The sequence below is a fragment of the Octopus bimaculoides genome, chromosome 11 (assembly GCF_046866305.1).
Source record: "Octopus bimaculoides isolate indiv1 chromosome 11, ASM4686630v1, whole genome shotgun sequence".
Lineage (NCBI taxonomy): Eukaryota > Metazoa > Mollusca > Cephalopoda > Octopoda > Octopodidae > Octopus > Octopus bimaculoides.
This window is the reverse complement of record NC_142938.1, coordinates 43523135-43544889: the sequence shown is the minus strand read 5'-3', so window position 1 is coordinate 43544889 and position 21755 is coordinate 43523135. Positions and strand designations below refer to the sequence as shown.

At 36.4% G+C, this 21755-nt stretch overlaps 1 protein-coding gene across 6 annotated transcripts in view; it reads left to right on the top strand.

Moving 5' to 3' along the window:
• Positions 1 to 21755, top strand: part of LOC106880321 (GDP-D-glucose phosphorylase 1) — a 68675-nt gene that overhangs the window by 6779 nt on the left and 40141 nt on the right. For 4 of the 6 annotated variants that reach the window (XM_089359880.1, XM_089359881.1, XM_089359885.1 and 1 more), the window contains 6 exons: positions 4384 to 4481; positions 5571 to 5684; positions 7577 to 7738; positions 11464 to 11550; positions 13950 to 14008; positions 21094 to 21196. In XM_089359880.1, the coding sequence (XP_089216006.1) occupies positions 4401 to 4481; positions 5571 to 5684; positions 7577 to 7738; positions 11464 to 11550; positions 13950 to 14008; positions 21094 to 21196 (606 nt within the window). In that variant the 5' untranslated portion in view covers positions 4384 to 4400. Of the gene's footprint in view, positions 1 to 1661; positions 1732 to 4383; positions 4482 to 5570; positions 5685 to 7576; positions 7739 to 11463; positions 11551 to 13949; positions 14009 to 21093; positions 21197 to 21755 lie in introns of all 6 variants that reach the window. The other 2 variants (XM_089359882.1, XM_089359883.1) reach the window with 1 other exon arrangement.

The following is a 21755-nucleotide window of genomic DNA, read 5'->3' as shown; positions in this document are numbered from 1 at the left end:
CACATTGTCAGGAGCTTTCTTATTTTCCCTTTTCTTTCCCTTCTTTGGTACTACAATGCTTCAAGCGAACTACACCGCTCTTAATAAATGTTTATTCTTTCATCTGTTTGACTTCCATACCATCTGTTGTGCTACCTGTCAATGGAACACTTGCAGCTTTTGCATTTGCCACACTGCTTGATGCATCTATTGCTTTTATATATATCATCTTGTTTATAACTTTGTAATTTCACTGTAATAAGATTATTCTGCACCATGAACATGACATCTTAAAGACTGAAACTATGGTTCTTTTTCATTAATTTAACGAACCATTTCAATGCACATTTTTGCAGTAATCTAAAATAATTTACATAGAGGATTGTCTTCTTGAGATAATTTAACTTTCTCTGTCAGTTCTTGCACTTGATATACTTTCTGGTTTTTGAGGAATCTTTCAAAATCTTTGTTTTGACCATATGCTAGATCTACAAACATGATGCACTAACTTTTGCTGCACTCTTAAAAGTGTTACAGGTTTAATGACATTCTATGCATTCACATGTGAAAATATTGCATCATTGTAAAACTGTGTTGAAATTTTGTAAGGTTGACATTTATCACTTTTGTCATAAAACGATTTTATAGTGATATTTAAAGTTCCTGATGAAATGAAAGAGGATCACAGTAAGAGAGGTTAAAATGATTAGAGTAGTATCTGGAGGACAACAACAACAACAACAGTAACAAGTACAAGACAATAAAGAACAATGGCAGGAGTGGCTGTGCTTTTAATGAAGAGTGGAGATAGATAAATAAAAGATGAGAAGTGGAGGTGGAATAAGATGAGGACTTCCGATACTATTTCATAATATCAAGCTGGGATTAACAATGAGATTAATTGTGAAGCAGATAATAGAGAAGGAGAATGAGAAAGGGAAGCTTGAAAAATGTTGGTAGTATTATAATGGTGAAAGAGATGTGGCAGAGAGTGACAGAGAGAGATAAAAGAAAGAGAAAGTACAGTAATACCTCACTTTACAAAACCTGGATTTACAAGTTTTATTTTATAGCACAAGATCCAAATTTTGAGCAGAGTGCAAAATTTTCAACTACCATAACAAATGCTTCTGCATGTTACTGAGAAATTTATAGAGGGAAAAGAAGCTTCTTCTAAGCAAACAACTCTAGACTTATTTTTGAAAAGAAATCTACAAGTCTATCTATGAGTGCTTACAAAGCAGCGATTGCATCTACAAGTGATGGTGTGTGCAAGTCTTGTGTGACTGAAAGTGATTCAGAAAACGATTATAATAATAATATTTTTTATTCTTTTAGGGCGGCGAGCTGGCAGAATTATTAACATACCAGGCGAAATACTTAGTGGTATTTTGTCTGCTGTTAGGTTCTGAGTTCAAATTCCGCCAAGGTTGACTTTGCCTTTCATCCTTTCAGGGTTGATTAAATAAGTGCCAGTTACACATGGGGGTCAATGTAATCGACTTAATCCTTTTGTCTGTCCATGTTTGTCTCCTCTATTTCTTGCCCCCTGTAGGCAATAAAGAAATAGATATTTTTTTATTATAAATGATCTTGACATTCTTTTTACTTTATATAAAATATTCTTTACATTCCACTGTTGTTTCATTGCCATTTATCTATGAGTATTATAAATTTTATAGGTAAAATATTTTTCTGGAAACGAATTACAATTTAATACATTGCTGCTGTGGGAAATTATTGCTCTGCTGTGTAAGTTTTCACTTTTCGAGCAGTATCTAGAAGAAATTAATTCATATATTGAGACATTACTGTATAAAACAAAGCAAGAAGATAAAGGAAATGGAAAGTATAGGCCAGAGAGAGAGGGAGGAAGAGAAAGTGTGCGTGTGTATCTTTTATCTTGTTTCAGTCATTAGGCTGTGGCTATGCTGGAGCACTGCCGTGAAACATTTTAGTTGAATGAATTGACCCAAGTACTTAGTACTTTTTTTTTTTCCAAGTCTTGTACTTATTCTATTGATCTTTTTTACTGAACAGCTAAGTTAATAGGACATAAACACACCAACACCAGTTGTCAAGCGGTGGTGGGGCACAGGTGCAGACACAAACAAACACACACACATGACGGGCTTCTTTGACATTCCTTCTACAAAATCTACTCACAAGGCTTTGGTCAGCCTGAGGCCATAGCAGAAGACACTTGCCCAAGGTTCCACATAGTGGGACTGAACCCAGAATCACATGTTTGGGAAGCCATGCCTGCACCTCATGATATGTCTCTGAAAAGTTCATAGAGGACTGGAAGTTATAATCCACAGTGAGAATGGCAATCAACTTTGCTTTATTGAGAACCGATATGCTAATAATTTCAACTGTAGAGAATGAAAAGTAATCTCTGATTGAGAAGAATCTGAAGCCTTCTTAAACCTTCAATACATTTTGATAGGCAAAATAAGCAACTGACTACAAGCTTATAGATTTTGAGGTCAAATTTTGATGTCTTTTGTTGTAAACTTGGAAAAGATGTTTAATTTTACACATATCTGTTCATCTAGCTGTCAGGTATGAAATCTTTTGGGAAATGTACCTATAAGAAGGTGGCAAGCCTATTACAGCCATAGTACCAGTATTAAAGCAATTGAATGAAAAACCTACACCAGTCCTTTATAAAGCCCTCTTCATTTGGAGACATTTACGTTTGCATTTCAGTGTATATTTTGAACATTTCTCTATGTTAGTTTTTATGATAGTCTCTCTCTCTCCCCCTCTCTCATTGAGAAGAGCAAGAATGGTCACATAGCTTAGAACAAAAATGTCACTACAGTTATTTTTGTCTTTTTATTTTGATGCATGTCACTTTGCTTTAGTAAATTGATCTGTGCTGTGAAGGACAATTTATGAGGCCGCACATTATATTTTGAATCTAGTTTAAGAGGCCATTCACCACCACCAACACTGACTACTACTACTACTACTACTACTACTACTACTACTACTACTACTGCCATATATTGAAAGGAATATGACAATCATCTCTAGTGTGTAGTGTCAACAATATCAAACAGTTCATTACAACCCATATTCGATGACTGGCACCTGTGCCAGTGGAACACGAACAGCACTGTCCGAGTGTGACCATTGCCAGGGCAGCTGTCTGGCTTCCGTGCTAGTGGCCCATAAATAATACCATTTGAGCATGATCGTTACCAGCGTCGCCTTACTGGCACTTGTGCCGGTGGCACGTTAGAAAATCATTCGAGTGAGGTCATTGCCAGTGCCGCTGGACTGGCTTCTGTGCAGGTGGCACATAAAAAACACTATTTTGAGCGTGGCCGTTGCCAGTACCATGTGACTGGCCCTCATGGCAGTGGCACATAAAAGCACCCACTACACTCTCGGAATGGTTGGCATTAGGAAGGGCATCCAGCTGTAGAAAATCTGCCAGATCAGATTGGAGCCTGGTGCAGCCATCCGGTTCACCAGTCCTCAGTCAAATCGTCCAACCCATGCTAGCATGGAAAGCGGACGTTAAACAATGATGATGATGATTACAATGCCAAATCTCACCCTACACTTTGTTACATTATTAGAGTACCTACTACAAAAGATTCTGAAATTAGCTGCATATATATATCCAGTCCCAATGACCAAATAGCTACCAAGAGTAACTTTTTCAGTGCCAATATATGTGAATTCAGGGTTAATCATAGCTAATTTATAACAAAGTTGGTGTCTTTATATCTGGAAACAGAGCAAATATTTCAAAATGCCAAAACAAGCTAAACGATAAAAAGATTACAATCTGATTTACCAGTCTATAAATTGAACTGGCAGAATTGTTTGCATGCTGGTTGAAATGCTTAGCGGTATTTCATCCATCCTTACATTCGGAGTTCCAATTCTTGCCTCTCATCTTTTCAAGGTTAATAAAATAAGTATCAGTTGAGCACTGGGGATCAATGTAATCGCGTTAATTACTCTTAGGTAGGAGTATAAAAACTGTATCCTTCTCTCAAGCCATGTTAAGCCAATGTGGCACTAGGCTTATCAAATCAGTATGATCTCAAGCTCAAATTCACAGCCTCCACATCAGACTGTGATTGGTGGAGAGAATATGCTGAAACCTTTTGTCCTGCAGTGAACTGAACATAGGCAATCAAATCCAAATCTGTAGCAGGATCACAGCCAAATCACATAGGTTATTTATTAATCCTGTTAAATCTTACAGGTGGCCAAAAGTTTCCAATTTATTTTGGAAGATCTAAAATCAGAAATTAAAGAGACAGACTGAAATATTGTAAAGCATTTAATTTGGTACCTTATCATTCTACCAACTTTCCCCCTTTTTAATAGATGTGTAATTTTGTTTGAAATATTTTTAAAATTGGAAACTTTTTACAGCATTTTCTTAAAGATTGATGGAATTCATTTACAACCCTCAAGAATTTCATTGGAGTCTTCCTGGTTGTTCAGAATATAAAGAAATACCATTAAGTAAGGTAAGTTTTGAAAGTAAAATAATTATAGAGTATTCTATAGATTTCTTAAAGTCAAATTACTTGAAGAATCAATTGTTTCAGGATAACTTGTTTGGCAAACAAATTGTTTGTTAAGAGACTTTTCTGCTGATTAGCACTCTGCTGAGACATTTTCTAGATGTCTCTGCTGCTACAATTCCTGTTGTTGTAAACAGTTGTATGGAATAAATAAAAATAAAATACTAGAACACTATAACTTCAATATATTCTAGACTTGTATTTTAGTATAGTCCAGTGTAGTGACATAAAACTATAGTGTTAGCTGTTCTGATTCCAGTAGGATTTAAGTCAGTGTAAGTTTGGAGCTCAAAAGCACTACTTATTCCCATATTTCTTTTCATAGTATTTAATTCTTTCTCACACTGAATGCTTGTATGTACAGTGCCAGACTGCTGTTTTTTGTATCAGGCAAATAGGAGCGAGGTTGTTGCCAGTGCTGCTGGACTGGCTCCTGTGCAGGTGGCATGTAAAAAACACCATTTGAGTGTGGCCATTGTCAGTACTGTCTGACTGGCCCTCCTACCGCTGGCACATAAAAGCACCCACTACACTCTCGGAGTGGCTGGCGTTAGGAAGGGCATCCAGCTGTAGAAACTCTGCCAGATCAGATTGGAGCCTCGTGCAGCCATCTGGTTTGCCAGTCCTCAGTCAAATTGTCCAACCCATGCCAGCATGGAAAGCGGACCTTAGACGACGATGATGATGATGATGATGATGATCATCATCATCATCATTATTATTATTATTATTATTATTATTATTATTATTATTATTATTATTTCATTGGGCAAACTGCACCTTAAGTACTTTCTGAATGGCATACCTAGCCCAAAATTACCTAAAACTTTTTTGCAGTGTGGCATACCTGATGATGAACCATGTCTTGTGTGATCTGCTTTTCAAGAAAGGTTACCCATACCTGCTCTAAACCAATGTTTCCATAGGTTTCAATCACTGTTATCAGCTACAATTGAATAACCACTGAAGTGTGTAAGGAGATATTTGCAAATATTTCTTACATATTGGAATTTTCCACTTCTTTCATTTTAGTTTGATAAAATAATTATTGAAAAATGGAATGAAGCAATGCAAAAGGGATACTTTAAATATGAGTTGAATATAAAGACCAAAATTCTTCCTGGTAAACGGGGTTATGTTGCCCAGGTAAGTGTATTCATCTAATTATTTATGGTTTGAAATATGTTATACTTTTTATGTTTCCAAATAGTGATTTAATACACAGCCATGAATCTCAATAAACATTTGATAAAAATGTCGGATTCCCTTTCTGTTGCTAAATCAAACAGCAATGTATTCTTGCCAGAAACACAACTGAATTTCTGTAGTAAGACTGAGTAAAATTTTTAACTCATCACTTGTTCATTGGTAAAAATATGTTGCTCTTACTTTATGATCAATTAGTTATTTGTAGAAAGAGTATCCTATGTTTATTTGATAGTTTACACGATGATGAAATCCACTCTTACTAATATAATAATATAAATATATTAGATGCAGCATGGTTGTGTAGGTAAGAAGCTTACTTCCCAACCAAGTTGTTTCAGGTTCAGTACCACTATGTGACTCTGGCAAGTGTCTTTCGCTATAGCCCTGGACTAACCAAAGCCTTGTGTGGATTTGGTTAACAGAAACTGAAAGAAAACTCTTGCTTATATACGAGGGGGTACTGAAAAGTTCCTGGCTTTAAGGGTATTGCGAAAGGCCTAGTTGGAGACCTAATCTTCCAAGTTCTTCTACAGGGTTTAGAAAAACTGAAGGCCCACTACAATACATGTGTGAATCCAAGAGGGAAATATGTTGAATAAAATCATAATTAACTGATCCTCTTGTATTTTCTTTTACCCAAAATGAGGAACTTTTCAGCACCTCTTTGTATGCATATATAGTGTGTGTGTGTGTGCTAATGTCTCCTTGTCTTGACATCATGTGATAGTTGCAAATGAGTGTTATGACAGTAATGCTTGTGATGTCTGTCTCTGGTCTTTCCTGAAAAATATGCCAGACTCCTACCAAGAAAGCATAACCTTGTTTGGAAACAAGTGAGGGTTGGCAACAGAAAGGTCATTGAGCATAGAAAATCTACCTCAGTGGATATAATAACAATAATAATAATAATAATAATAATAATAATAATAATGGTGGCGGCAGTAGTGAGGAGGAGAAGGCGGGTTGATGAAATTAGTACCAGTTGAGCACTAGGGTTGGTGCAATTAACTAATCCCCTTCCCCAAAATTTCAGGCTTGTGGTTTTAGTAGAAAGGATTATTATTATTACTATCATCTATTATTATTATTATTGTTAGCATTCTGGATGGTATTTCACCCATTGCTACATTCTGAGTTCAGATTCCGCCGAGGTCAGCTTTGCCTTTCATCCTTTCAGGGTCAATAAATTAAGTACCAGTGATATACTGAGGTCGATGTAATTGACTAGTCCCCTCCCCCAAAATTTCAGGCCCTGTACCTTTAGTAGAAAAGATTATTATTAAGGTGGCAAGCTGGCAAAATCATTAGCACACCAGGCAAAATGCTTAGCGGTATTTTGTTTTTCTTTATGTTCTGAGTTCAAAACCCACCAAGGTCAACTTTGCCTTTCATCCTTTCTGGGTCAATAAATTAAGTACCAGTTGAATACTGGGGTCAATGTAATTGATTTGTCCCTTCCACCAAAATTCCAGGCCTTGTGCCTTTAGCAGAAAGGATTATTATTATTATTATTATTATGGTGGTGAACTGGCAGAATTGTTACCTGCTGGGCAAAATGCTTAGCAGCATTTTGTCTGTGTTTACATTCTGAGTTCAAATTCTGCTGAGGCTGACTTTGCTTTTTAATCTTCCAGAGTTAATAAATTAAGTACCAGTGAAATACTGGGGTCGATGTAATCAACTAGTCTCCCCGCCCAAAATTTCAGGCTTTGAGCCTTTAGTAGAAAGGATTTTTATTGTTATTGTTAATAGTAGCAGTGTATTGTTTGTGTTCATGTTATCAAGTTTACATATTTAATGTAATCATAATTTGTTTTTTATTTAACAAGTTAAATCCTCTCAGGTTTATTGAGAGAAGAAAACCTCAACATATTCAAAGTGTCAATCAGGAATTTGATCCAAATTCTTTCAACTTCAATAAGATTCATGAAAAAGAAGTATTACTGTTACCAGTTGGTTTGCACTGGATGAATCATGATCCACACGATAAGGTAAGAAACGACAATATTTTTATTTCTTTCTTTGAAATTGCATGTTGCACATACATGTATGCCTACTTGTCTGTGCATTCACATATACAAATTATAACATTGGTTTTATTATTAGACAAAATTTCAGACATTGTCGCTTTTGCATTAACAAATACTGTATTTTCCAATCCAGTCCACACTGTAAAGTGGTTGGCATTTGGAAAGGCATCCAGCTGTAAAATCCATGCTAAAATTGACCTCGCCTATGCTTGTGCCATGTAAAAAGTACTCTGTCTACTCTACTGGGTGGTTGGTTTTAGGAAGGGCATCCAGCTGTAAAAACTGTGTCAGAACAGACACCGAAGTCTGGTGCAGGTTCCTGCCTGGCCAGCTTCTGTCAAACCATCCAACTCATGCCAGCATGGAATGCAGGCATTAAACAATGACGATGATGATGATAGTTTAAACATGTAGTATATAGTGTAAATATGTAGTGTAAGCATTTGAACATTGTTACTATCTTTTCAAATCTTGCTGTATTTCACATGGTCCTCCAAAGTCATCTTGGTGTTGATCTACCTTACTTGGTTGTAAATTTTAGTCTAAAAAAAATTCAACTTGTATGCTGAAAAAGTGGTATTATGGATCCTTGTAGAGGTCTGTAATATATTTAACAGCCAATCACTTAAAGTGGAGGGAAGTTGTGTAAGAGGGAGACCCTGAATGACATGGGACGAAGTTTTGAAGGCTAATCTCAAAACGCTGAACGTTACAAAGGAGATGATAGAGGACTGAGATATGTGCCACATTGCTGTACTCAAGAAAATCCATCCACCGTAACAGAATTGAGATCCTAAAACCAAGGTGCCACATAAAATGCATTGGTGTGGGTGCTGGTGCCACATAAAAAAGCACTGGTATTGATTCCACATAAAAAGCATTGATGATGGCGCCACATAAAAAGTACCCAATACACTCTGTAAAGTGGTTGGTATTAGGAAGGGCATCCAAGCCAAAACCGACTATGGAATCTTGTGTGTTCCCTGGCCTTACCTGTCCCTGTCAAGCCATCCAATCCATGCTAGCATGGAAAACAGATGTTAAATGTTGATGCTTATGATGATGACAATTGGCTGCATGCTATGGGTATAGCTAGCACCTGATGACTGATTTTCTTTTCTTTTTCTATACAATTAAGCATTTCTATCCATTGTTGGAAATGTTGGTGACACATGGTTATGTGAACTATTGCAGAAATACACACACGAAAACGTTGATGATGGTGATGATAATGATGTTAATTGTTGGTATAGATTTGATTTTCTCTTTTCTCTTTTACTTGTTTCAGTCAATGGATTGCAACCATGCTAGGGCACCACCATGAAGGTTGAGTCAAACAAATCATCCCCAATACTTATTTTTGTAAGCCTAGTCCTTTTTCTGTTTGTCTCTTTTGATGAACTGCTAAGTTATGGAAATGCAAACAAACCAACACCACTTGTCAAGCAGTGGTGGTGGACAAACACAAACACACACACACATATTAATATAGTATTACATATATTCATATATATATACATATATATATATATATATATATATATATATATATATATATATATAGGCTCAGGCATGGCTATGTACTACGAAGCTTGCTTCCCAGCCATATAGTTCTTGGTTCGGTCTCACTGTGTGGCACTTTGGGAAAGTGTCTTCTACTATAACCTTTGGCCAACCAAAGCCTTGTGGATTTGGTAGATGGAAACTGAAAAAAGCCTGTCACATATATGCGTGTGTGTGTGTGTGTGTGTGTGTGTCCATATTTGTTCTGCACCACCGCTTGACAACTAGTGTTGGTTAGTTTATGCCCTGTAACTTAGCAGTTCAGTGAAAGAGACAGATAGAATAAGTACCAGGCTTTAAGGAAAAAACAGTACTGGGGTCAAATTGTTCAACTAGAAACTCTTCAAGGTGGTGCCCCAGTATGGCTGTAGTCTAATGACTGAAACAAATAGAGGATAAAAGATATATATATATATATATATATATATATATATATATATATATATGAAAGAAGAAATAACAGGAAGAAGATGCACTTTATATCAGAACTAAGCAAGGTTATGATTGTATCTTATTCAATATATGTAACCATATTTTAGCTACACTCTGAAAAATTTTACTGTACATAAAAAATCTTTCCTAGGAAGATTGAAATAAATTGAGATGTTTCCAGGCATTTAATTAAATTTTGTGATAGTTTATATTTTGTATGATTTTCTGAAATGATCCTTAACATGTTAACCACCTCAGCTGTTACTGGTGATGCCATGTATTCTTGGTCAAACTACATACTGTTTAATTACAAGGAAATGTAATTTTTTTTACTTTCTAACAATATTTCATAATTATGTTTTACTATTTAGCACTCGTAAAGGCAGCGAGTTGGCAGAATCGATAGCACACTGGACAAAATGCTGAGTGGCATTTCATCCATGTTTACATTCTGTGTTCAAATTCTGCCAAGCTCTACTTTGCTTTTCATCCTTTCGGGATTGTTAAATTAAGTACCAATTTGAACACTGGGGTTGATATAATTGACATATCTCTTGCCTGAAATTGCTGGCCTTGTGCCAAAATTTGAAATCAATATTTAAACATCCTTGAAACCATGTCAAAGATACAGAGTATAATATTTTCTCAAATTATGGAAATATATCACTGCATGTGGCATATGGTGAAGTTTATGGTGAACCACCAGTGGTACATGTGTCAGTTAACATGTTAAGGATTATGAATTAACTGCAATGATTTTCGTGTGGAAGTGTCAATAGTTCATCTGCTATTGGTACTTAATGTAACCCTGATAGACACTTAAATTTCAACGGCTCAGTCCATCTGGCTGAAAATATCTTTCTTATAAAGGTATGTTTTTGTTGCTGTAGACAGCAGGAGGACTACATCTCCTCCTCCTCCTCCTCCTCCTCCTCATCATCATCATCATCATCATCATCATCATCATTTAACATCTGCCTTCCATGCTGGCATGGGTAAGATGGTTTACCAGAATCCAATGAGCTTGTGGACTGCGGCAGAGTTCTGTATGGTTGGATGCCCTTCCTAACACCAACCACTTTACAGAGTGTGTTGGGTGGGTTTTTTTGTGGCACTAGCACTATTTAGGTTGCCAAGTTACTCACAAAACAAATAAATACCTTTGGAGGGTCGTAGAGAGGAAGGTACCATATGACATATGTTGAGAAGCAAACTATGACAGCAGGACAGGAACAGGTATCTTGCTGTCAAGGAGATACATGGCTACCCAGCATTATAATAATGTGAGTGGGAATAGCTGAAAAGAGAGACATGCTGATGGAAATAAGATGTCAGAAGGTAGAGATGGGCAGCTGGATAAGTTTGTAAGAACGTGAGAGGAGAGTGACTGATGGGGGTGGAGGTGTGATTAATGGTTATATATGAATTTGGGAGAAAGTGATATAAAATAGCAGTGGTTCTGGAGGGAAGAGGAGATAAATGACAAAACTACTTTGCATGAGCACATGATGAAGAGCAGTAGAAAACTATTCTATTCTATTTGTTGCTTCAAGTTGATGAATATGATTGCCAAGTTGAATATAATTGTGAAGCAATGATTTAATTCACATGGTGATTATGAATTTTAATTGACCGCTCTCGTCATTTTAGATGTACTAATTTTGATTTTCCCTTTTTTTCTTTTTTTGTAGTTGCAAAATAAAATTATCATCAATGTGAGTCCTTTGGAGTTTGGTCATTGTTTAATTGTACCTGAAATAAATAAATGTCTTCCACAGGTGAGATAAATCAATACTTGTTTTTGAGAGGAGAAATTCTGAGATATAGGGAAAATATTGAGCATCTTGGGCATCGTCATCATCATCATCATTTAATGTCTGTCTTCTATACTGTCATGGGTTGAATGTTTCAACAGGTTCTAATGAACTGGAGGACTTCATCATGCTCTTGTATCTGTTTTGGCATGGTTTCTACAGTTGGATGCCCTTCCTAATGCTTACCACCTTATAGAGTGTACTGAGTGCTCTTTTTGACTACAGTGCTAGTGAAGATGACTAATGGAGAATCGAAGAAAGATAGAGAAGGCATGATGATGAGAGGAATGAATTTATATTTTTGATAGAATTAGTAAAGGAGAGAGTATGAAAATAGTAGAGTAGGCACTAATTAGTGGCAGCAGGGAATGTGGTAGAGAACAGAGAAAAGGGAAGAGATTTGTCAGGGGAGTTATTGAGAAAAGTGGGAGGACAGAGTAGAAAAGTAATTGGGTTGGTTATGCAGGAGATGTCTAGGGCTATCCTACTTTATAAGAGCAAATACGGATGGAAGGTATGAGGGAGAGGGGACAGAAAGGGAGCAGTAGATTAGGGTGGAGAGGAATTCTGAAAGAATCCTTGCAGGAAAGAAACGTTAGGAGGGTCTGGGTATAAGCCAGATGGGGAGGGGAAGATACTGAGGGATGTTGAGGAGCCGGAAGAATTGTAGGGAGAGGGTAATGAGAGAAAATGAGTTGGGGAGCAGTGACTGAGTGCAGTGAGAGCAATGAAGGAAAGAGAGGCTGGAAGGCACCATAGAAATAGGTGGAAGAGGGGAGAACAGGAATGGGAATGCTGTGCAAGCATTCCAAATGGAGAGGCAGTGGAGAGAGGATGGTGAGACAGGGAAAGAGACAGTTAGTAGGAGACTAGGTGGACATTCCAGCTGTGATTACCCTTTCTTTTTATGCATATCCAAGATTACATTTTTTTTTAAGACAGTGGATCTTGTCTTGTTTGATGTGAATATAGGAGAGACAACTGTTCTGGACATCTCATGCAGATAGGTGATACCTACTGGATTAACCCCTTAGCATTGAAACCGATCATATCCAGTCCAAATATTTTTCCCGTTTTATATTCAAACTGGCCAGATCCAGCCTTTCATACCTCTACTACAATGTCATTCTAAAAATAAGGAATCACATCTTCAAAATCTCAAAGCTATGAAACAAAGTATGTGAAATTCAAAATAATGTGAATATATAAACGTTACACTTGACAGAGTAATCTGAATGCTGAAGGGTTAAAAACTGGTGTGAATGGATGATGGAAAATTCCATGATTAGAAGATTTAGGAATCTGACTAGCATAACAAAGCAAATATTGAAATTGTGATGATGATGCCATCCTTATTAAATACCGAGATGGCTGAAGTACCCTATTATAAAATATGGTTTAAAGATTTAAAAAGAAAAGGAGAACGGAAAATATAACATGAAAAAGTTTAGTATGTGAAGGTATATTTGCTGCTTGAAACTTATTTAAAGGCTTAAAACATTTTTTAGCATTTTTGTTGAAAAATATTGGTGTGATAGCCCCAGATATATTTGTCAAATATTGGTTATCATGTTACATAGCACTTCATATTGGTGGATCTATATCGGTTGATGATGATAATGATGATGATGATGATGATGATGATTCAGTTGTTTGGACAACAGCATTACCTGCTTCTGAAATAACTTTTAAGTTTCTGAGCATTCTACAAACTCCTCTGCCCTTAATGTAATTCTAAGGCAGAATCAGCATGGTGTAGTGTGTGTGACAAAGCAGTACCTTTTGAATTACAAGCACAATTCATCTGACAAGCTTTTTTTCAGTTTCCATCTATAGAATTTCACTCAGGTTGACATGAGGCTATAGAAAATGATATTTCCTTGTGATGTCATGTGGAGGGATAGAACCCAAAACCTCATGCCTATGAGCATTTCATATTATTTTATGATGAAAGTAAACAAAGTTTGTTTTTAGAAGCGTTGAGATGTATTGTTAGATATAGAAATAAATTCATTTCACAAATGCATGATAATGCTATAAATAGCGTGATCAGAATAAATTATCCATACATTGCAGAGAAATACGTTACTTGCCGGCCATACATTACTTGTCCGTCTGTTCTGAGTTCAAATGCCACTGGAGTAGACTTGCCTTTCATCCTTTTGGGGTTGATAAAATAAGTACCAGTTGAACACTGGAGTTGATGTAACCAACTTACCCCACTGTGAAATTGCTGGCCTTGTGCCAAAATTTGAAAACAAATAAAATTTACTACAACAGGATTGAGTGATTTATAAAGCAAACTGTGCAATATTTGTCAAACTGAAAATACAAACTATAAGACTGTATATATTATTTTACAGGCTGTCACTTCATTTGGACTACAGCTTGCAGTAGAATTTCTTTTACTCAGTAAACACCCGTGAGTATTAATCATTATATTAGTTCTGACTATATATATGTATATATCCAGGTATTCTATTTTATTTATTTTATATAATGGACCAATCACCATGTCTGTAGTATTAGAACTGTGGCCTTTCAGTGCAGTGAAGTAATGGTTTGACCAGAGAAACACTCTAATATATGAGTTATGCACCCTATCATCATCATCATTTAATGTCTGTTGTCCATGCTATCATGTAACATTACTCCAGTGAACCTTCAGAGGTATCCCATTTCAGCCACTCATTGTTGTAACAACTGTCATAATCCTTGCTATATAATATTACAAGGACACTTCTCTCATTTCTGTATTTTATATTTTCCTGATGCTGTTTTTTCTCCAGTTAACTCAAAAATCCTAACCAACAACCACACAACTCAAAATCCTGTAATCCTACCACCGCCACCGCCACCACCACCACCACCACCACCACCACCATCATCGCTGCTGCTACTACTGCTATCAGTAACAATGATAAACAAGCAATTCTCTTACTTTAGAACATTATAGTATTTGTCAAGTATTATTTTATTGCTATGACATCGTATCAAAATGTTATTTGCAACAAGTGCAAAAATAAGATTAAAAATGAAACAAAATAAAAAAAAAGCAAACAGATTTCCCCCCTCTCTACACCACCACCTATCAAAACTTGCTATTAGCTGGCTTCTGATAGATACAGTGAAACAATATCAGTGACCTGGTTATAAATTTACAGCTAAACTTTTTTAACTCATTAAAATGTACAATCATCTTTATCCTTTTTTTTCTATGTTGACTCCGGGACAGGCTGATGCAGTATGTCCTTGAACAAGACACTTCTCTCATTTCATGTTGCTCCAATCTACTCAGATGGAAATAGATACCAACAAAGTGCTGGTGCAACTCTCCCTCCTCTGCCAGCTGTCATATCCTCAGTGTTCCGCTGGGTCAAGAGTGGGGAGAGTTAAGAGGATGTCTATGTCTGCTCACAATTACATTGGCTCCTAAAACAAATTAGCAAAACCACAGAACTAAGGCAGCTAATTAGCCGAGCCATTAGCACGCCAGTTGAAATGCTTAGTGACATTTTGTGTCTTCGTGTTCTGAGTTCAAATTCCACTGAGGTCAACTTTGCCTTTCATCCTTTCAGGATAGATAAAATAAGTACCAGTTAAATTCTGGGGTTGATATAATCAACTTACTTCCTCTTCTGAAATTGCTGGCCTTTTGCCAAAATTTGAAATCAATATGTTGGATAGAATTTTTTGAGGCTGTGTTTTATGGCAGAATGACTTTCTTGACATTAATCCTGTTCAAAAAAACAAAACCAGGATGCATGCAGTATGATAGTATTGTATACTAATGGTTGTATTGGAAACTAATGAAAATACAGCTAAAGTCAATATAACAGTATATGTGTGTTTTAGATGGTTACCTTGACACTTCCACAGTGTTGTGATGTGGATTGTTTAATGATTCAGAACAAAAACAAATTGCAATTTATGATGGAGAATTAATACAAAATGTGTGTGTGTGTGTGTGTGATAAAAAAAAACATCATGTGGGAAATAACCGAAAGCCTAAAATATGAAAAGGAAAAATGGATATTTTACAAAACTGTAAAATAATAATTCTTAAAACAAATGTTGTACTTGGGGATGGTCATATTGCCAGTTTAGCCAATAAAAACACACGCACTGTATATTTGGTGTTAATTTGCTTCAGCTTTATATTACATTACATTACATTTATAGGATTAATGTAATGTAATGTAATATAAAGCTGAAGCAAATTAATACCAAATATACAGTGCGTGTGTTTTTATTGGCTAAACTGGCAATATGACCATCCCCAAGTACAACAACATCTGTTTCAACACACGATTTCACATCAAAAATCTTGCAAAACAAATATATATCTTAAAACAAAATAAGCCTGAAAAGACCTTAAAATAAAGACCTTAAAATAAAGACCCCAAAATGTAGACCCTTGAAAGACTCCCCACTTCTCACATCACTACTGAACTGTAAAATAAAAGCCCTTTAAAATGAAATAAAGCTGCAAAAAATATTGCTGCAGTCATCAACCCAATTATTACAGTCTCAGATAGAAAGTTAGTAAAATCTTTTATTTCATGCATAACCTGTCCTGTATATAAGTAGCACCTTATTTCTTAGTTTTTAGGGCCCTTCAATTTTTTTTTTTAAGATTTGTGTAATCTGGGCTACATTTTTCAATGCATCATTTTTTAAGGTGACAAAGTGTACTTTGAGGTATATTTGGGTGTTATTTCTAGTAGGTCAAGTAATCTACAATAAGAGAATCCTTCCTTAGCTTGTGTTTTCTAAATCTGTACAGATGTCAACAACAACAATTACAATTATCATTATGTGGAGAGCTAGCAGAATCATTACTGCATTACTGTGTGAAGGGTTAAGTTGAATTCAGCAGCATTTCTTCTGGCTCTTTACGTTTTGAGTTCAAATGCCATTGAGCTTGACTTTACCTTTCATCCTTTTGGGGTTGATAAAATAAATACTAGTCAAGTACTGGGGTCGATGAATTCAACTTAACCCTTCACACAAAATTTAAGGCCTTGTGCTTATAGCAGAAAGAATTATTATTATTGTTGTTATTAGACTGTTGGACAAAATGCTTAGTGGTATTTCTTCAAACTCAATACATTCTGAGTTCAAATTCTGCCCAGGTTGACTTTGCCTTTTATCTTTTCAGGGTTGATGAAATATGTACCAGTGAAACACTGGGGTTGATGTAATCAACTAGTCCCCTCCTCCAAAATTTCAGGCCTTCAGCCTATAGTAGAAAGGATTATTATTATTATTATTATTATTATTATTATTATTATTATTATTATTATTATTATTATGCGTCTGTCTTTATGTTCTGATTTTAAATTCTGCCGAGGTCAATTTTGCCTTTTATCCTTTTGAGTTAGATAAATTAAGTACCAGTGAAACACTAGGGTCGATGCAATCAACTAGACTTCACCCCCAAATTTCAGGCCTTGTGCCTTTAGTAGAAAGGATTATTATTAATCAAGGTGGTGAACTGGTTGAATAGTTAGCATGCTGGATGAAATTCTTTGTGGTATTTCACTCGTCGCTACATTCTGAGTTCAAATTCTGCCGAGGCCGACTTTGCCTTTCATCCTTTCAGGGTCTATAAAATAAGTACTCAACTAGTCTCCTTCTCCAAATTGTACCTTTAGTAGAAAGGATCATTATTATTATTGATTAGGTGGCAAACTAGCAGAACAGTTAGCATGCCAGGCAAAATGCTTAGTGGTATTTCTTCTGTCTTTACGTTCTGAGTTCAAATTCTGCTGAGGTCAACTCTGCCTTTCGGCCTTTTGAGGATGATAAAATAAATACCAGTTGATTACTAGAGTCAATGTAATCAACTTACACCCTCTGAAATTGTTGGCCTTGTGCCAAAATTTAAAATTATTATTATTATTATTATTATTATTGAGTGAGAGAGCAGTGCATGCCATCAAAGTGACACTGGGGTAAAATATACGAAGCCCATTATACCCATCATGACTACCCGTCTGATAAGGGTACAGGTCGAGTAGCCCATCCCACTCAAAAGGTCCCTGAATAAGGTTTGTTTAAGGATGTTGAGCAAAACACCCATGTTTCCAGAGGCAAATTATCTAAGCTCCAAAGAATTCCTCTCAACACATGGCTATGATGTGCCCCCACTACTTCTGCTCATGATCAGAGATGCACATATCATCAGCCTCTACAGGACATGCTCAACTGGTTAAGGTCAAACAACTAACAAGCAAATCTGTGGTATTGAACAGAATATTTGCTGTAGCCTATTATTGTCAATAATATTAATATGCCAACTTGTTCTTTTTCTACGTACCTGTCGTGTGTGTCACACTTGCTTTAAAGGAAGAAGTGACAAAGCGAGAGAGAGAGAGGAGGACAGAGAGGAAGTAGGAGAGAAAGAGATAGAGTGAGAGAGAAAAAGAGAATGAAAGAAACAGTGAATGGTGACAGCATTCGTTTGTGTTTTTAAATGTTTCAGAGAGGAAGTAAGAGAGAAACTGAGAGAGTGAGAGAGAAAGACAGAGAGTGAAAGAGACAGTGAGTGGTGATGGCATTCGTTTTGTGTTTTTAAACATTCCAGAGAGGAAGTAAGAGAGAAAGAGAGAGAGAGAGAGTAAAAGAGAGAGCAAGAGAGAGAGAGAGGGAGTGAGAGAGAAAGAGAGAGAGAGAGTGAAAGAGATAGTGAGTGGTGACAGCATTCATTTTGTGCTTTTAAATGTTTATCACATTGCAAGAAAAGTAGACACATAGATTGAAAGAAAAGTTGATACATAGATTGAAAGAAAAGTTGATACATAGATATATATACACACATTGTTAAATTAAAAGTGGGAGAGAAGAGGGACACAGAGGAAGTAAAAGAGAAAGAGAGAGAAACAGTATGTACATAGATCCAAAGAAAAGCTGATACATAAACACTGTAAATATTGGATGTCACTTTCACTTATGGATGTCACTTTCACTTTTCATTACCACACGAGGATAAAATTAACTCGCAAGTGGCTGAGTACTCCACAGAGATGCAAATCATTAACGTAGTTCTCAGGGAGATTCAGCTGCACACAGAATATGACAAGGCTGGCCCCTTTCAATTACAGCTACAACTCATTTTGGCCAGCTGAGTGGGCTGGAGCAAGATAAACCTTCAAGTGGTTGGAAGAAAATGAAAAAAGATCCTATATAGGGACAGGAAAGCCTTTTTAGTTGTTAGGGTCACTATGGGGGTTAATCTGGTCCTAACAGTGGCATTTGTGGGTCTCATAGATCTGGAGGCCGAGCCCCCAGATAAACAACGATGTGCAGGCTGTTATCAAACTGAGCATGAGTCGAGGGCAAATACACGATGAAATAGTAATTATTTCATCTTAGCTTTCACTGCTTATACTAAACACATGACATTTTTGCCTTACGATATGAAACATTTCCTTTCCTTTTACTCTTTTTAAAAAATGGCACTCCAGCGGTTACAACAACAAGGTTCCTGTTTATCAGATCAACGAACAGTCTGCTCGTAAAGTTAACATGTAAGTGGCTGAGTACTCCACAGACATGCATACCATAAGGTAGTTTTCAGGGAGATTCAGCCTCACACAGAATGTGATAAGGTTGGTCTCTTTGAATTACAACAACAACTCATTTTTGCCAGCTGAGTGGACTGCAGCAAGGTGAAGTAGAGTACCTTGCTCAAAAACACAGCGCACCACAGAGAATCATACTCATGACTTTACGAGCATAGGCTGAATATCCCTCACCACTGAGCCATGCACCTTCACTCTCTTAACCATAGAGAAAAGGAGTGAAGTGATAGAGACAGGGAAAGGACAGCCTCGGTCATTTACAATGACAATTATACTGGAATACAATTGATCTTTTCTAACCTCTTTTAGCAATGAAGAAGAGGAAAATACATTTGGTAATGAATAGAGGGAAAGTCTTTCAGGTGTTTGCGTTTTTATTCTGGGGGTTCTAGAATGATTGACTGTTAGTTCTCTCTTCTTTCCCCCGCTCCTGGTACTTATTCACCTTCTTTCATAGTTCTTCATGTCTTTTAGTTGGGGGAAAGACCATGTTTTTTTTACAGGCATATTTAATGTTTTCTTTACAAACTACAAACAATCCCTACTCTTCTTTCCTTTTTTTTTTTATGTACAAAAACTAATGCAAATTTTGAACAGGATATAGCTGTGAAAAGAGCCCAGAAAATTGGGTAACACTCCCTACAAAATGGGTGGGGGAGAAAAGTTGCCAACAGGTGGATACATGAAATTCAACTCTATACTTCAAAGAGTGCCTTCTGCTATAGCCTTGGGCCTATCAAAACCTCATGAGTGAATTTGGTAGATGGAAACTGAAAAAAACTCATCATGTATATATATATATATATATATATATAATATTTTTATGCATGTCTGTTTGTGTGTGTTTGTCCCATCACCACCACCACCATTGTTTGACAACCGATGTTGGTGTGTTTGTGTCCCTGTAACTTAGCTGTTCGGCAGATGAGATTGATAGAATAAGCACCAGGCTTACAGGGAATAAGTCCAGGGGTTGATTTCTTCAACTAAAGGGCAGTGCTCCAGCATGGCCACTGTCAAATGACTGAAACAAGTAAAAGTATAAAAGAATACCAGAAGAACGTTCAATACCACTATACCAAGAAGGTTATTTAAATATGTCCGATGTAGTAAGTAGTAATTCTGTTTACGTTTGCATAACAGATATTTTGGTTGGATTATATAGTTATTGATTTTACATTTCTTTCTATATTCTGTAACTGTCAAAATATAGAAACATTTCTCATGGCACAAGTCCAGCTAGTTATTATTACCTCTGCCTTAGCGAAGGCAGAGGTATTGTTTTCAGTTGTGTTTGTTAGTTTGTCCGTGGACAAGATGTCTCAAGAACCACTTGATGGATTTGGATGAAACTTTCAGAGATGTTTGGCCTCATGACTGGCATGAACTGATTAGATTTTGGATTCAATTCGGTACCGGACAAGGATTCTAGATTATTTTTCCTGTTTTTTTTACTTAATTTTTGAGAGCAGTCGGGTTCATTTTCAGTATTCTTGTTTGTGAGAGCAGTTGAGTATATTTCAGATATTCTCATTTTAAAAATCATCTCTGGCTAATTGTTGAGAGGACGTTGGTGTTGCCTTGGCAGAGGCTTGCACTCTCTGAGTGCTCTTGTTATTATTATTGTTGTTGTTGTTGTTGTTGTTGTTGTTGTTGTACTGGCTCTTTTGATTTCAAATCCTGTCAAAGTCATCTTAGCTTTCATCCTTCCAGAGGTTGATAAAATAAAGTACTAACCAAGTACAGAGGCGTGCAGAAGCTTTTTATTCAGCTTCTTTGTCTCCATACTGAATTATAAGACAAAAGTCTTTATTGAAAGGGTTCTCCTGTGGATTTTGGAACAAATGTTATTGGATTAGAATAGAAGAACCGATTTTATATGAAATTAATCTACTGTTTTTCCAATGTTGTTATTGAACAGGGGATTGTGTGTTGGCTTCAACAGTCTTTGTGCCTTGGCTTCTGTGAACCACCTTCATTTTCACAGCTATTATCTTGATGAACTGCTACCTGTTAAAAAATGTGTAAGTACCTTCTGAACTTGTTTTTGCTTTCTATTGTCAATGAAGTGTTGCTTTCTACATTCAAAGATTAAGAAAATGAAACATCATCATCATCATCATCATAATTGTGTTAATGTTTACTTTTTTCATGAGGGCATGGGTCAGATGAAGTTTATCGAGGCAGATTTTCTGTAGCTGGATGCCCTCCCTGTCTTTAACCATTACCTTTCCCAAGCAAAGTAATATTTCTCTTTTTGTCCAGACAAAAGATTGATAACAAGTGACTCTGTTTCTATGACAATGACACATATTTACAACTGTCATGTAATGTCAAGACAAGGAAAGACAAGTATGCGCACATTCACGCTTACACACACATATGATGGACTTTTTTCAGTTTCTGACTACCAAACCTTCCACTCACAAAGCCTTGGTCAGGTCAGGGTTATGTTAGCTTGCACTTGCCCAAGGTGCCATGCAGTTGGCCTGAACCTGAAATCATATGATTGGGAATTAAACTTCTTAGCCACACTTGTGAGACTTATGATGATGAACACTGAATGCAATGATTTTATAGCAA